Here is a 17,098-nt window from a genome sequence, read left to right on the forward strand (position 1 = left end):
ATTTTTTAACGCTTTTTAAACTGTGTTTTCCATTCCATTATGACTACACTAATTAACAAGTTTTTTTTAACAATGTTTGCAAATCTCCATTCTGATTATACCAATTTCAATGTTATATGTTCTAAGTGGTTTTAAAGATGCCAAAACGTCCAAATTATCACTATTTTATGGGAGGTGGTTTTTTGTTTTGTTTTGGTTTGGTTTGTTTTGTTTTTTACCATTGCTGCTATTTGATCTATTCACTTAAAAAAAAAAATCTCTATTGTCATTAACAAACCCCAGGAGGAAAGTCAGAAACAAATCAGTTTGCACGCCCGAATCTCCTCTCATATCTAGACCCTGAATTGTCTCAATGGTAGAATATAAACGTCAGGACGTGTGCGGGATTACAATCTAACCCAAAAAGTACTCTAGAGCCTTGAGGGAAGCGGAGGACCTCGATCACTCATTGGACGCTGGGCATGTCAGTCATTGCTTCTCAGCAAATGAGCTTCGAGCTGGCGATGGGGGAAGTGACCCTTTGTTGACCCTTCCAAGTTCCTCCTCCCGTCACCGTCCCAACGGAATCTTCCCTCCCCCCGCCCCCCCTCCCCTCCCTCCCCCCCCCCCCCCCCCCCCCGCGTCCACAGCCACCTGAGGCGCGGTCTGGCTCGGCCGCTCCTTGGGCTGCCCCTCTGCCCTTCGTGTCGCGGGGCTTCCACAGGCACCTTCACAGACTGTTGTGTCCTCTGAAGCCATCTTCTCTGCCGCCCCCACCGGCTCGGCACAGGCCCTGCTGCCAACAGCCTCCCCTTGAGGGCAGTCACTTCAGCGGACTGCAGTCCAGTCAAAGCTCCAGTTGAGGCACTGACTGGCAAGTCGCTCCTGCCATGGCTGCCACAGAGGAGCAAAACCTGGTCCTAGGTGGCCAGGACAAAGCTGGTGATGGGGCAGGCCAGGACCCCAGGCCCCTCGGGGTCCGGGGGTCACCTTCAGAAGGGAAGGGCGGAGTCGAGGAGGGTGCGGCCTTCCTGCCTCCCGGAGAGGTTTCCAGAGCCCTTCCTGAAGAGGAGGATGGGCAGGAGGCCACCTGGGCCGCAGAAGAGAGCTGGGTTGTAAAGCTGCTAGAAGAGGAGGAAGAGGAGGAAGAGGAAGAAGACAAGGAGGAAGACGAAGATGAGGACGGGGACGAAGACGACGAAGAAGAGGACTTCGAGTTCGAGTTTGGGGACGAGGACGACTATGATTACCCATCTCAAGATTTCGAATTTGAGTTTGGGGACCAGGAGGGGTCTGAATATGAGTCGGAAGAGCAGGACGAAAACCAGGAAGACAGTCAGGAGGAAGAGGAAGAGACTGAAGAGGAGGAGGAAGACAGCAATGGCCAAGAGGGCCCACAAGTCCTCCCTGCGGGTGCTCCCGAGCCCCCCGTGGCACAGTTTCGGCCCCTCTTCAGGACTCTGGTCCATTTTCTTCTACACCGTATCCATGATAACGACCATGTCCTGGTTGGGCCCCACGAAGGCCGCGTGGTGGTCAGCAGCCACTCCCGGGAATCCCAGGACCCTGGAGAGGGACCAGCACCCCAGGATCAGGAGAACCCGAGAGAGGAAGCAGAGGTCGGGGTGGGTGAGTCCCTGGCAGAGGGCACCTCGCCGCTGGGGCCGCAGGAACCAAAAGAGGGGGCTGCATCCCAAAAGGCCGGGGAACCTGCAGCAGAGGCCCAGGTCAAAGAAAACGAGGCCCTGGGTGATGCCTCTGAGTTCTGGGAGGCTGGAGCCTGTGCACCCGCCAAGGTCCAGGTTGGCGAGTGGCCGTCAAGTCCTCAGGCCCTTGCAGCTCCCGTTGGGGCACCCAGCTCAAAGGCAGGCAGTGCTCAGCACTTCCCTTTAGCGGTGAAGCAGCGGGTCCTCGCTCTCAAAAACCTTCAGGCCCAATATGCGCAAGTAGAAGCTCAGTTCTATAAAGATCTCCACGATCTTGAGAAAAAGTATGCTGCCTTCTACCAACCTCTGTCTGATAAGAGATCGGAGATCATCAATGCAATCCATGAGCCCACAGAAGGCGAACGTCAGTGGCAAGTAGGTGTTCAGGAAGGCGGGGCGGGGGAAATGGAAAGAGAGCCTGAAGGAAAAGGGCAAGCAGATGGCATACCTCACTTTTGGTTGATGGCTTTTAAAAATGTGAAGATGCTTGGTAGGATGATCCGAAGAAATGATGAGCTTGTACTACAACACTTGGAAGATGTAAAAATTAAATTTTCAGAAGTTGAGGAACCAATGAGCTTCACCATAGAATTTATCTTTAAGTCAAACGAATACTTTTTCAACAAAGTCCTGACGAAAACATACCGAGTGCGATCAGACCCAGATGATTCTGACCCCTTCTTCTCCAAAGGGCCAGAAATTATCGGTAGCACAGGGTGTGAGATCTACTGGAAAGAGGGGAAAAATGTCACCGTGAAAACTACCAAGCTGCGGAAGTGTGAGGGCCGAAGAAGTGTATCAACCACTAGGAAGATGCCCAGCTGTTCCTTCTTCACCTACTTCTATCCTCCTGATTATCCTGAGGGCAGAGTACTGGATGTGGCCACCGATTATAAATTGGGCTATTTTTTCCGTGAAGTTCTGGTCCCGAAGTCCGTATTATTCTTCACTAATGAAGCCAGTGGGTATAAATATGAAAGCTCTGATGATGAGGTCCAAGAAGCTGGAGGCGAGGAAAAGAAAGGAGAAGTGATGAGAAGTGAAGAACCTGAAAAAGGACCTGAAAAAGATCTGGACCCAGAAGAGAGCAATCCCTGAGAACCCAGGTATCTGTGTGTAGCTTTGTGTGTCACCCAACTGTGCCTCACATACATCAGTTATGTTTCTGAATTTCTTTTTTGTTTCTTAACTTTATTTTTTAATTTTTAAAATTTACGTCCAAATTAGTTAGCATATAGTGAAGCAATGATTTCAGGAGTAGATTCCTGAATGCCCCTTACCCATTTAGCCCACCCCTCCCCCAACCCCTCCAGCAACCCTCAGTTTGTTCTCCATATTTATGAGTCTCTTCTGTTTTGTCCCCCTCCCTGTTTTTATACTATTTTTATTTCCCTTCCCTTATGTTCATCTGTTTTGTCTCTTAAAGTCCTCATATGAGTGAAGTCATATGATTTTTGTCTTTCTCTGACTGACTAATTTCACTTAGCATAATACCCTCCAGTTCCATCCACATAGTTGCAAATGGCAAGATTTCATTCTTTTTGATTGCCGAGTAATACTCCACTGTGTGTGTGTGTGTGTGTGTGTGTGTGTATGTGTATATACATACATGTATATATATATATATATATATATATATATATACATATATATGTATATATGTATATATACCACATTTTCTTTATCCATTCATCCATCGAGGGACATTTGGGCTCTTTCCATACTTTGGCTACTGTTGATAGTACTGCTATAAACATGGGTGTGCATGTGTCCCTTCAAAACAGCACACCTTTCCCCAGTAAAGTAAATAACAAAACCAATGTCAAACATTTAGTTCTACCAGACAGTGTAATGTTAATGATGTATATTGTTACAGAATGTAGCACATTCTGTAATGTACTTCATTCATAGTTACAAGTCCTTTCAGTTATAGCTGTAAGTCTTCTACAAGTGAGAAATGTGTCAGCCCTGGCGGCAGAGACCAATGTTTGTTTCGAACACCACACTTACCAGAACAAAGGGCTAAAGGGACTTGAATGAACACTAGCTGGGCCTTCGTCAGTCAGCCAGAGAAATAAGTTCTCTTAGACTAACGAAGAGACAATTCTTTTTTATTTTTTAATTATTTTTATATTAGAGAGATGCATGAGTGAGGGAGAGGGACAGAGAGGAAGAGAGAGAGCATCTTAGGCAAGATCCAAGTTCAGTGCAGAGCCTGACTTGGGGCTCACTCCCACAACCCTGGGATCATAACCTGAGCCGAAATCCAGAGTCGGTCAGTCACTAGACTGAGCCACTCAGGCGCCCCAAGGAGAGAATTCTTTTGAGAATGCGACTACTTACACAGGTTATCATAAGAATTCTATTTAGGACCACATTTAATGATTTTACCTAACCATTTATTCAGTTGTAAATTTTTATATTTTAGGGGACAATGAAAAGAAAAAAGAAACAATGGTCATGGTAAGATTATTGTTTATCTCTGGATTGATAATTAAGTTGATCTACATTCAGCATATTTTGTTCTTGGCTCTTTATTTCTCCTTTTATGGATACTGTGACTTGAGATCTAGGATCCCAAGAAGAGACGATAGTTTATGGATAGAGAAGAGTCTTTTAAAGTGGAAAGAAATGTCTAAATACCAGAATGTTCTGTCAAAACAAAACAGGACAAGCCTTATTGGTGTTTGGGAAATAGGAGATGAGGTTGGTGTGTGACAGAATTGAGGACATCAGGTGTGCAAGATCACCCTAATACCCATGTGTCTGGGTTACAAGAAGAAAACATGTTTTCTCCTGTTAGCACAGACATACATAGGATTGCCTATTCTTAGACTTAGAAAGTCACTGGTGCATTTTAATCGAGTTCAATTATTGTCTCTTATTTCTTCTACAGTTTGAAGGCATAGAAAGGCATGAACGAAGGAAGCCACAATGAGTTTGTTCTACAATGAATTGAGATTTTCTGGTTTTAAGTTGTCCATGGAAATTTTATCACCACTGGTTTTGTTCCAATGTTTATCACTAAACAAGCGATGTCACTTTTTTTTTTTTACACCTTTGAGAGATATGACAACATTTGTTCAAATTAAAAATGAAAGCCTGTTTAAAATGAATAAGCTGCAGGGTTTTAGATATAGAACACTGACTCAAACCTATCTTTGTATCTTTTTGTTTTGACCCACCTTACTATTACTGAAAGGAATCACTTTCAACCATTTGGTAAGCCTGTTTTAAGTTCTTTTATTGCATCCTCAAATTAATTACAAAATTATAAAGAATTTATATAAAGAAAGATGAAGGCTGTCCCTACTGCATGTTTTTGAAGTACCTGATGGATGACCTAGCTTACCTAGAGACAAGATGGTGCTGGGTTGTACTGGGCTGGTGTGGACCGGCAACATCAGCATCACTCGGGAACTTTTTAGAAATGCAAATTCTCAGGCCCCACTCCATACCTACTGACTTGGTAATCCTGATGCTGGGCCGGCAGTCCCAGTGTTGCAAGTCCACCCAGGTGGTACCGAATCTCAGTAATGTTTGAGAACCACACATTTCAAGCAATGAATGAGGGGAAACCTCAAGCTTCACCTGTGGTAGGAGCAGCATTAATTCACTGATGTGAGGATGTTTCAGGTAGACAGTAAGGACTGACCGAGCTGGGGATGAGACTGGAATTCTTAAGGGCCTGGGACACACAGAAAGACCTCCTAGAAGGACAAACTTTGGGTGGTGGTATTTCAAAATAATGGATAAGGGAACAAGCTCATTCCAGAAGGATAGAAACATTATGACACTATGTATATGAATTTTCAAAACATGCAAAACAAACATACTTATTATGGATACATATATATGTGGTAAAAGGCATGCACTGGAGCAATGCATGCATATGTAGCATGCAGAGAGGCATGTAATGGAACAAAAAAGAGCTTTCTAGGAGAGTGGTTATGTATTGTGTAGAGGGAGAGAGGAGAATTCAAATGGGGAGGGGCCATCTTAGTTTCCTCCTGTCATAACAAAGTACACAAAGTGGGGGGCTTCGAACAGAAATCTATACCCTCACACCCTGGGGGCTGATTCTGGCAGTTCTCTAGTTCTGAAGTTCTGATTTCAGGTGAAAACAGGTTGAGGACACAGCCACGCTTCCTTTGAAGGTCCAGGAGAGACTACCCCTTGCCTCTTCCAGACTCTGGTGGTTCCTGGAACCCCTTGGCTTGTGGCACCATAACTCCAATCTCTGCCTCCGTTTTCATATGACCTTCCCTGTGTGTCGGTAACTCAATCCTCCCTCTCCTTTGTCTTGCACTCACATTAATCATTGGGTTTAGTCTCACCCTTAATCCAAGATGATCTCATCTTGTGTCCCTTAACCTGCTTATATTTGCAAAGACCCCCCTTTTTAAATAAGGTCACAGTTACAAGGAACAGATAATTAGGACTTGAAAATCTCTTTTTGGAAGATGCAGTTTAACGCACTATAGGCTCACAGTGGGATTCAACTGTATTAGTAATGTATTTCTTAAGTGGGGCGGTGGATAAATGGATGTAGTGTTGTCGGTACCATAGACAGATGTGTACATCTGAAATATTTCCTAATAAAAATGGCAATGAATTAAAAGAGGAAAGGGAGAAAATGGGCCTATTATCTGGAAGCTGTTTAAGGAAAATGAAGTCTTAGTTTACCAGAGTGGAGGATCAGAGAAAGGCCAGAGGTTTGATGATAGAAGATCCTGTTCCTACATTTAGGTAAAGCTGCCTAGGTGCTTGTATTTTCCATCAATATCTCTTTCTTTCCTATTGTGTGGTAGCACATCTCATGTTCTAACTAATACTGCAAAAATCTATATATGTGTATTTACTGCTCCACCCCTCTTGACCCTATTCATATGGATTGTGAAATCCTGAATAATTGCAAACTTAGAAGGTTTGTTTTTTTAACTTGAGATAGAGCTTGAGTTGGGGAGAGGAACAACGAGAGAGATATAGAATCTTTTATTAAATATTTACTTATTTTGGGGAGAGCACACGCAGGGGAGGGGCAGGGAGAGAGGGAGAGAGGATCCTAAGTGGGCTCTGCACTGACAAGTTGACAGCAGCGAGTCCTGTGTGGGGATCGAACTCACAAACTGTGAGATCATGACCTGAGCCAAAGTCGGACACTCAACCAACTGAGCCACCCAGGTGCCCTGGGGAGAGAGGGAGAATTTTAAGCAGGCCCCACACTCAGTGTTGGAGCCTGACGCTGGGCTCGACCCCATGAACCTGGGATCGTGACCTGAGCTGAAATCAAGAGTTGGACACTCAACGGACTGTGCCACTCAGGTACACCAACAAACTTAGAAGGTTTTATTCTTCCTTCCCCAAATATCAAGCACTCTGTTCTCCATCTTCATAGGTGCTCAATTAATGTTTATTAAAGTGACTAAATGTAATGCATCCAAAAACTTTTCTTTTCACCAGTGCTGGCAGTTTAAAACGTATTATCACGTAGTACACCTTATGACTAGAACTACATGGTGAGAGAACATACAGTGCTCTTTCTCAGCATTAAGCAGTTGGAAAGGGTGGGGCAAATAGACAGCTATCCATGTAGTGCGATTTGAAGGCCCTCATTTTGTTTCTGATTGTTTAGTTCATGGTGTACCAGTTATTAAACACAACATTTTTCTTAGACCCTATCAAGAGAGGCCCGTCTCCTGAACTTCATGCTTTGAAGACTCCCTTTGGTTCTCTTCTCAATATGTTCTTCCCACGGGGCCAGAGGAATAAATGCACACGCAGTGTCCTAGCCTCCTCCATATCATCCTTGAGATACCTGGGACACCAGAACTCCTCATCCAAATGGACCCAAGCCTGCTTCCAGCACCAGCATGCCCTTTGTTGGGGCTGTCCTTTGTGGCTTAACAGCCTTGTTGGTGTATGTACTTCCAGGTGGCTATGGCAGGAGCAGGGCTGTACATGAGGAACAGTTAATGATTGGCCCAGGTTGTCCACATACATACAAATGAGTCCTCAAAGGTGGGGGATAAAACTCGGGGTGGGAAGAAAATGCAGACTGGTGAATGAATGCCTGAGGCCTAGTCCAGGGCCATGGGCCTGGAAGGTTGGTGGTAATTCTTCCCACACTGAAGGCTCAAAAGGTAAAGCAGTCCATGAATTCAAAACCCAAACCAGACCTTTCAGGCCATTATGAAAGTCTATTTGTCATGGAAGGAGATGTAACATGTTTTAACGGTTTATTGGTTGAATTAAACATTTTGAATAATTAGGAATATGGCATGTAGGACCCCAACTGAAGTATTGCCTCCGACCTTGCAAATTTTATAAATCTTACAGGTGGGTCACGTTAAACATTTGGTTAACTTTACCCCACCATGAGCCATCAGGCCCTCTCACTGCTGTTTTGTGGTGCTTCAAGGCAACCACATGACTACATCAGAGGAAACAGATGAGTTCCTGGTTGTGTACTTGTCCACTGCCCTTGTACTAATCGTGGTGTTTTCCATTTGGTTCTCCCCTCATAGTACAGTAAAGTATGACAAATACTTAAAACATAGAGCTCAAGGAAAGGTTCCTGCCCATTCTTTTTTTTTTATTTATTTTTTAATGTTTATTTGTTTTTAAGAGGGAGAGACAGAGCATGAGCGAGGGAGGGGCAGAGAGAAAGAGAGAGGGAGACGAAGAATCTGAAGCAAGCCCGATGCGAGTCTTGAACCCAAGATCCATGAGAGCATGACCTGAGCTGAAGTCAGATGCTTAACTGACTGAGCCACCCAGGTGCCCTGGTTCCTCCTGCCCATTCTTAACAAATGGACTACAGGGGCTCTCTGCTGCCATTCTGTGGCTATCACTGGTATCTACCAGACATTGAAATGTATTCCACTGATGCAGTGCCATCCCTATGTGAGTGGCAGATTCTAGCCACATACTGGTAGTTCTTGAGTCCAAGAACATCCACATTTTGTGATAATTGGGACACTTACATGCAGACAAAGCATTGCTGCCCATGGTGAGGGTGATGTAACAGTGCATGAATGGACATAGCATTCAGTGACCATTTCATGCCCCCTTACATTCTCACACTGCTGGCATTTTGAGGTAGAACAGGCCCTTAAGGAGGTGACTAATAAAGATTGCTAGATGTTGCACTACTGTCATGATAACCTGAGGAGCTCTATGAATCTGCTCCCCAATGAAACTGGTAAAAATTAGTTTTGTGTTTTTTTGTTTGTTTGTTTGTTTAATCAAACAATATAAATTATCTAGAAATGCTCCTAAGGGCATACAGCCAGTAAAGAAACATTTATTCAAGAATATCTGCTAAAATCTGATAAGGGCCGTGGGGTGCCTATGTGGCTCAGTTAAGCATCCGAATCTTCGTTTCAGCTCAGGTCGTGATATCACGTCGGTGGTTTCGAGCCCCACATTGGATTTCAAATGAAAGCCGGGTGTGAGCTTGGGATTCTCTCTCCCACTCCCTATTTCTCCTCCGCTCCCCCACTTGCTCAAGCACATGCGCGTGCTCTCTCAATCTCTCAAAATAAATAAGTAAACACAAATAATTGATAAGGACAGTGAGAACCAGTGGCATTTGAGCCAAAACCTATACCCCCTCTTTCCCTCTTTTGTCAGCAAGAGAGAAACTCCAAATTGGTACAGCCAAGAAAGCAGGGTACCTTCTCCCCCCTTCTCCCAGAGTGATCTTTCCAGAAAAGGCAGAGCATCAACATTTCTCATATTGCTCCAGCTACCTATTGCTGACGTGAAGTCTAGGTGAGTATAGTCCGAGGTGGGGTTCCCGTCTTCCATGCAGTTTCCCCCTATAGGATTGCCTTCGATGCAGCACAACTGAGAATATTGCGGCCCCAGTTTAGTAAGAGATTCCACACTAGGTGAGTCAAACCAAGAAGACGTGAAACTACTGTCCCCCTCCACTGAATCAGCAGCTCCCAAAGCAGGAGTGTTATCCATTAAGAAGTACACCATTCCCAGTTCCTCATCTATAGCTCATAGACTTTTTCCCAAGAAGCAGGCCATTAAACAGAGGGCTCTGCATCTCTTCCCAAGGGAAGTGAATCAATTTGCAATAGACGATGAAGAAGTTGAAGCTTATAGCCCTCTCAAAAATAATAGTTTGTGGTTAAGAGCAATTAAGAGTAAGAGCCTAAATGTCCATCAACTGATTAATGGATAAAGAAGACGTGGTTTATATATACAATGGAATTCTACTTGTCAATGAGAAAGAATGAAATCATGCCATTTGCAACAAGGTGGATGGAACTGGAGGGTATTATGCTGGGTCAAATGAGTCAGTCAGAGAAAGACGGATATCATATGTTTTCACTCATATGTGGATCTTGGGAAACTTAATAGAAGACCATGGGGGAAGGGAAGGGAGAAAAAGCAGTTACAAACAGAGAGAGAAGGAGGCAAACCATAAGAGACTCTTAAATGCAGAGAACAAACTGAGGGTTGATGGGGGGTGAAGGCGAGGGGAAAGTGGGTGATGGCACTGAGGAGGGCACTTGTTGGGATGAGCACTGGGTGTGGTATGGAAACCAATTTGACAATAAATTATATTTTAAAAAATGAATAAAAGAAGAGCTGGCAAAAAAGAGTAAGTGAGTAGAATTATTCAAATTAAAAACTAAACTGTAAGAAAGCTAGTTTACCAGGGTGCCTGGGTTGCTCAGTCAGTTAAGTGTCTGACTTCGGCTCAGGTCATGATCTTGCGGTTCGTGGGTTCAAGCCCCACATCAGGCTCTGTGCTGACACCTCATAGCCTAAGAGTCTGCTTTGTTTTCTGTGTCTCACTCTCTCTCTGCCTCTCCCCCCCTTGTGTGCGCCCCCCCTCCTCTTTCTCTCTCTCTCTCTGTCAAAAATAAATAAACATTAAAAAAAAATTTAAAAAAGAAAGCTAGTTTGCCAGAGAGAACCAGGGAAATGTACAACTAGGAAGAGCCCCACTGGGGTGAGAACAAATCACAAATACTAGCCTGAAAACTGTCCCATCAAAGGAACCCAAATTTAATTGGTTCAGTCTATTGAGCAATTTATGCCCAATCCTGCAACTCATGAAGATTACCAGCTGAGTGTGGTCAGGGAAAGAGACAATCAAAAGTAGCCTTGCAAAAAATACTCATCCTTGAGTGATTGAAGGCATATCCAAGCCTGTGCTTGGTTCCTTGAGGAGGTAAATCAGAGGTTTCATGCTTTGGGGGAGGTGGAATAGACTTCCAAAATAATCCAAACAGTCATTAAGCAAATAAATAGAAAAGCAAAGAACAATAACAAGCACCAGAGGAGGAGTCAGTAGCCAGAGTTGCTACAACATATTATCTCAAATGTGCAATTTCCCACAAAAGATTAAGAGACGTGCAAAGGAACAAGGAAGTCTGACCCCAGTTTTGATTTACTCCTATTCACCTCATTGGTGAGAAAGGGATGTTCCACCCTAAACAGTATGCGATGGCCAAATGCACAACACCTGATGCCAGGCAGATGAACTAAAACTTAAGTTTATTAATCAATTATACAGCCCTGAAGGAAATCATTCCAGTACACACAAGGCCACGTGAAAATTGCACTTGAAAACATAGTGGCTTAGCAGAGACTGTGGGAGGCAGGCTTTATAGTTACAAGAGGTTGGGGTGACCCTTAATTTTTACAGGAGGTTGTGATCAGTTGGAATAGTTTTGCAATCTGGCAAGGAAATGAAAGCTATCGGGCTGAGGATTGGGTGGAACCTGAGGATATATTTCTGCCAGCACAGGTTTACATGAAGCACCCATAAGAGATGAGGTTGAGGTGTGCCTGGGTGGCTCAGTCGATTAAGTGTCTGACTCAATTTAAGCCCAGGTCATGATCTCACAGTTCGTGAGATTGAGTCCTGAGTCAGGCTCTGTGCTGACAGAGGGGAGCCTGCTTGGGATTCTCTCTCTCTCTCCCTTTCTCTCTGCCACTCCCCTGCTTCAGCTCTCACTCTCTCAAAATAAATAAACTTTTTAAAAAAGATGAGGTGAGAACAAGAAAAGCCTTTTTGCCATCAAATCAAATACAGGCAATATGTCCTGCCTGAGCAAAAATGAAATACTCAGATTTTAGGAAAGCCTGCTTTCAGGAGGAGAAAATCCACCAAAGAATGAAATCAGCTTGTTAACATAAATTTATCAAATCATTAGAGGAAGCACATTCACGAGAGAGAAAATCCATTGAAACAAAGTAGAATTGGACTTCATATGGACAATAATTTGAACACATCAACACCAAGAGCACAAGAAAGGCCTGACAAGTATCGCAAATGCTGGTAGTTATGAAATGACAAATAAACATGTAAAGCAAACTGGAAAATAGGACATAATCCTTTCTCAGGCAATCTCGCATGGAATAAATTTTGGGGTCCCTATTTCCTCCTATCTTCCACTTTTTTTAGCATTGAATAACTGACACATCAGGATCAGATTCTCCAGGACAGGCTGCAAAATTGAAGAGATAGTAAAAACACTTGATAAGGAACAAGTGGATGAGGTTGCTTCTGATAGTCCTGAATCAACTAATGGAGCAGTTAATTCAAATCAAGCAGTTCAAGGGAGGCTATCAATAAATAATGTTTCAGAGGAAGCAGAAGAAACAGTTCTTTGGGATATCTCACCACTATCTAGATAGTGGTTATTCATCTGTGAGTTGGACTGGAAAGTATTAGATCTTTATTATGTCATGCAATATGTTCGACGACTAACAGAAGAACAATTAAATTGGAAATCTACTTTTCTACTGAAAACAAGAAGCACACTGGAATTCTGCCTACTTTTAGACCTATATTAAACACTAAGTGCACTGTAGTCTAAATGAGCTAAGAGATGCAGACCTTACTTTTCCAGTCCATATCCAAGACACTATTGATCAGATTTATGTGAGATTAAGACTATTCTTCCAGGAATTCTTGAAACCAATATCTCAGATTTATAAGATTATTGTTTTTACTACTCTTAAGAGGGTATAAGCAGATATTATCTAATTATGGTAGCTCCTAAAAGGCAACTAGTGAGGCACTGGCCTTTCTGTGAAAGTTGTGTTTGTTTACAAGCAACATATACAAAGAACTTATCTTTGGAAGACATCTTTCAAAAACTGTAATAGCTGACAAACCACCACAAGCCTTTACATACCAGCTTTTCAATAGAATCCTTATAGAAAGCTAGTTTGTAGAGTAAACTCTCAATGTACTCCTAAATGTGATTACATATATTTAGAAGCTTGTAGACCTGAATGATGATGTTCAACTTCACATCAAAGGAAAATTTTGATTGCATGATTTGCTTTCCCCAGATTAACTACAAAGACTTCTCAAAACAATGAAGGGAGAGAGAAAACAGGGCCCTTTTAGACTAAGGCAACACATTCTTACTCCTTTTGAAAATTTACATTTTGTAACCCATCTTGCTTTTCTTAATTTTGGTGTTCAGTGATAATCAATGGTTGCAGAAAGAAACTTTACCTATCTCAGCTTACATACGCAGAGTAGGTAGGCTGAAACAAAAAAAGCCTTTGGAACTCATGCAACTCTGAATTTTTTATGTACAGAACATCTGAAGTTCATATAGAATTATGTTTCTGCCACAAGCAGTTTGGTCCCATAGTCACACAGGGTTTTATTTAAAAAAAAAAAAAAGATGAAAATGGACTTGTTTTTCTTTCTCTGTTTGGTGTTCTAAGTGCATATAAAGCCACACTTCTACTACTTTAAGATTCTCATCTTAATAGAAATTGCTGATAAAAGTTGTTTCATTTTTCCTGTTAAGATTTATAACTTTTTAAAAACATGTATTGACTTGGGTTAGATTAGAATTTCATGGGGCGCCTGGGTGGCGCAGTCGGTTAAGCGTCCGACTTCAGCCAGGTCACGATCTCGCGGTCCGTGAGTTCGAGCCCCGCGTCAGGCTCTGGGCTGATGGCTCGGAGCCTGGAGCCTGTTTCCGATTCTGTGTCTCCCTCTCTCTCTGCCCCTCCCCCGTTCATGCTCTGTCTCTCTCTGTCCCAAAAATAAATAAAAAACGTTGGAAAAAAAAATAAAAAATAAAAAAAAAAAAGAATTTCATTATGCATTTTAGCTGAGGCACTTCAAAGTGTTTTTAAATGGTCAGTTTTGTTTTTTTCCAATACACTTGAATGCCATTTGCCCACTTGTTCTGCCTGCATATTGCATATTTGTTTAAAAATACTCTCTACTTTCAGTCCATGTAAGTTTCATTTAGAAAGAGGCACATTTACACTTTGTTTCTAAAATATTTTACTGTGGTGAAATCTTTTCAGAAATGAAGAGACCGAGTAGGTAAGAATACATTAATGGCTAATACTCAAAAGATTTAAACCATTGTGATGGCATATATTCCAAATGGTAATATCTTGCAACAGCACACAGAGTTAACAGATAAAGGTATGCCTCAGATATCTCTGTGCTCAGGAATCTTTAAGGAAAGTGAGTTTGGCCACCTTTTGGGCTTAGTTTGGTTACTGCTCCCTTTAGTTTTCTCCACGAATGAAGCATTCAGCACAGTGACTCAATATTTTCACTTAATCTGCATGGATTGAGATTACCTCTGGTATGCTCTTGGTGTTAATCAAGGTAAAAATCTGTGTAATTGTTTACTAATATATTCTTCATAATCTTGTGGCATAGCACACATTCAATCCACAAATGTAGTTAATACGTCTTCACAGTGGTTTTCTCTGCTATAAGTGGTACTTAAGACTTGATTCTCCAATAGAGCTACCATAAGAGGTTTATACTTTTATAGTATTGTTTGGTCTCCTTTTAGGGAAGCTTTTTTAAATGGAAGGTGTAATATGGGATGGAATGCTTTCCCTCTCAACTCTAGAAACTTGCAAGAGGCCCAGACTGCTTTTCTGTAAGGGATTACCAAAGAACAGAATGTTTTTCTAGAGTGGTTTGATATTTTTGTTAAGAAAGTATAGTATGAGAAAGTAAGAAATGGACAAATGGAAATTGAGGAGTATTTCAACTAGTTATTATGTACATTACTGGCTTACTAGCAAAACTTGTATATTTTACATATTAGATGCAGCATCATTTTCTTTTTTTAACCTTAAATTTATTTATTTTTTAACATTTATTTATTTATTTATTTATTTATTTATTTTAATATGAAAATTATTGTCAAATTGGTTTCCATACAACACCCAGTGCTCATCCCAACAGGTGCCCTCCTCAATACCCATCACCCACCCACCCCTCCCTCCCACCCCCCATCAACCCTTCAGTTTATTCTCAGTTTTTAGGAGTCTCTTATGTTTTGGCTCCCTCCTTCTCTAACCATTTTTTTTCCTTCCCCTCCCCCATGGTCTTCTGTTAAGTTTCTCAGGATCCACATAGCAGTGAAAACATATGGAATCTGTCCTTCTCTGTATGACTTATTTCACTTAGCATAACACTCTCCAGTTCCATTCACATTGCTACAAAAGGCCATATTTCATTCTTTCTCATTGCCACGTAGTATTCCATTGTGTATATAAACCACAATTTCTTTATCCATTCGTCAGTTGATGGACATTTAGGCTCTTTCCATAATTTGGCTATTGTTGAGAGTGCTGCTATAAACATTGGGGTACAAGTGCCCCTATGCATCAGTACTCCTGTATCCCTTGGGTAAATTCCTAGCATTGCTACTGCTGGGTCATAGGGTAGGTCTATTTTTAATTTTTTGAGGAACCTCCACACTGTTTTCCAGAGCAGCTGCACCAGTTTGCATTCCCACCAACAGTGCAAGAGGGTTCACAATTGCACCAAGAAGCATAAAATACCCAGGAATAAACTTAACCAAAGTTGTAAAAGATGTGTATGCTGAAAACTATAGAAAGCTTATGAAGGAAATTGAAGAAGATACAAAGAAATGGAAAAACATTCCGTGCTCATGGATTGGAAGAATAAATATTGTTAAAATGTCAATACTACCCAAAGCTATCTACACATTCAATGCAATCCCAATCAAAATTGCACCAGCATTCTTCTCCAAGCTAGAACAAGCAATCCTAAAATGTGTATGGAACCACAAAAGGCCCCGAATAGCCAAAGTCATTTTGAAGAAGAAGACCAAAGCAGGAGGCATCACAATCCCAGACTTTAGCCTCTACTACAAAGCTGTCATCATCAAGACAGCATGGGATTGGCACAAAAACAGACACAGAGACCAATGGAATAGAATAGAAACCCCAGAACTAGACCCACAAAAGTATGACCAACTAATCTTTGACAAAGCAGGAAAGAATATCCAATGGAAAAAAGACCGTCTCTTTAACAAATGGTGCTGGGAGGACTGGACAGCAATATGCAGAAAGGATGAAACTAGACCACTTTCTTACACCATTCACAAAAGCTTCATTTTCAAACGTGTCCTAGAAACAAGAATATTCAACTTTGTTTATTTTTTAACCCAATTTTTGTTATATTAACAAAGATTTTAACATTTCATCAGTTTGGGCAATTTCTTATTATATTTTCTGTTGTGTATGTAGTTAGCATGTGTACTGAACTGTTCAAACATTAGCATGCTCAACAAGCTTATTTTGTGAAAATTTCTTATTTATTAAGAAATAATTATGGCAAACTTTGTTCAAAAACAATGAAATCATTTGCAACTCAGAATGCCTTTTTTAAATCTTTCAAGGTATTTTGCTTGCAGGAAATATTACCACAGATTTATTTTTACAAGAATCATTGAAATGAGTTTTTGTTAGGATATCTAGTCATCTTTATGCATTTTGTCTCTATCTTAATTGAAATAAAATATTTACAGCTTTAATTAAAAAAAAAGAACTGCCTGTGAGAGTGGCTTCATGTCAGATACAACAGCCAGTAATTACAAATTAACTACTGTATGTTCAAAGTACTAAAGGAACCACCATTGAAGAAAATACAAAAGTATAATGGCAATGCCTGCCCCCGCCAAAGGAAAAAAAAAAGATTATTAATGAAGATTTAGAAGTTACTTAACAGATAATCAAATGGAAATTTTGGAGTGAAAACTAAAATTACTGAAATGAAAAATTCATTGGAGGGGTTCAACAGTAGATTGGAAAAATTCAGAATAAAAAATTAGCAAAGTTAAAAATAGGTTGAGCAAATAGTAGAGAAAAATAGAATAAATACAAGTGAACAGAATCTCAGAGAAATTTGGGATTTTATTAATTTTACCAAGATGACAAAGAGATAGATACCAAACAGACACATCACAGTAAAAATGTTGAAATCCAAACTGCAAAAGAAAATCTTGAAATCACCAAGAAGACAACAACCTGTCACTTGCAAGGGAATCCCAATAAGATTATGAAATGATTGCCCATCAGAAACAATGGAGGTCAGAAGGCAGAGAAATAAAGTGCTTAAAGAAGAA

General features: G+C 41.5%; 1 protein-coding gene and 1 pseudogene across 2 annotated transcripts; both read left to right on the top strand.

Moving 5' to 3' along the window:
* Positions 1 to 818: 818 nt before the first annotated feature.
* On the top strand, positions 819 to 8,281 carry LOC131502613 (nucleosome assembly protein 1-like 1). Of its 2 annotated transcripts, XM_058713473.1 has the most exons (3): positions 819 to 2,791; positions 4,114 to 4,148; positions 4,582 to 8,281. In XM_058713473.1, the coding sequence occupies exon 1, from the start codon at positions 870 to 872 to the stop codon at positions 2,781 to 2,783; it is 1,914 nt and encodes a 637-aa protein (XP_058569456.1). In that variant the 5' UTR covers positions 819 to 869; the 3' UTR covers positions 2,784 to 2,791; positions 4,114 to 4,148; positions 4,582 to 8,281. The 2 variants fall into 2 exon arrangements, with proteins under 2 accessions (XP_058569456.1, XP_058569455.1); XM_058713472.1 differs by lacking the exon at positions 4,114 to 4,148.
* On the top strand, positions 7,779 to 13,021 carry LOC131502115 (CTD small phosphatase-like protein 2; annotated as a pseudogene).
* The last annotated feature ends 4,077 nt before the right edge of the window (positions 13,022 to 17,098 follow it).

This window comes from Neofelis nebulosa, chromosome X, assembly GCF_028018385.1.
Source record: "Neofelis nebulosa isolate mNeoNeb1 chromosome X, mNeoNeb1.pri, whole genome shotgun sequence".
Classification (NCBI taxonomy): Eukaryota; Metazoa; Chordata; class Mammalia; order Carnivora; family Felidae; genus Neofelis; species Neofelis nebulosa.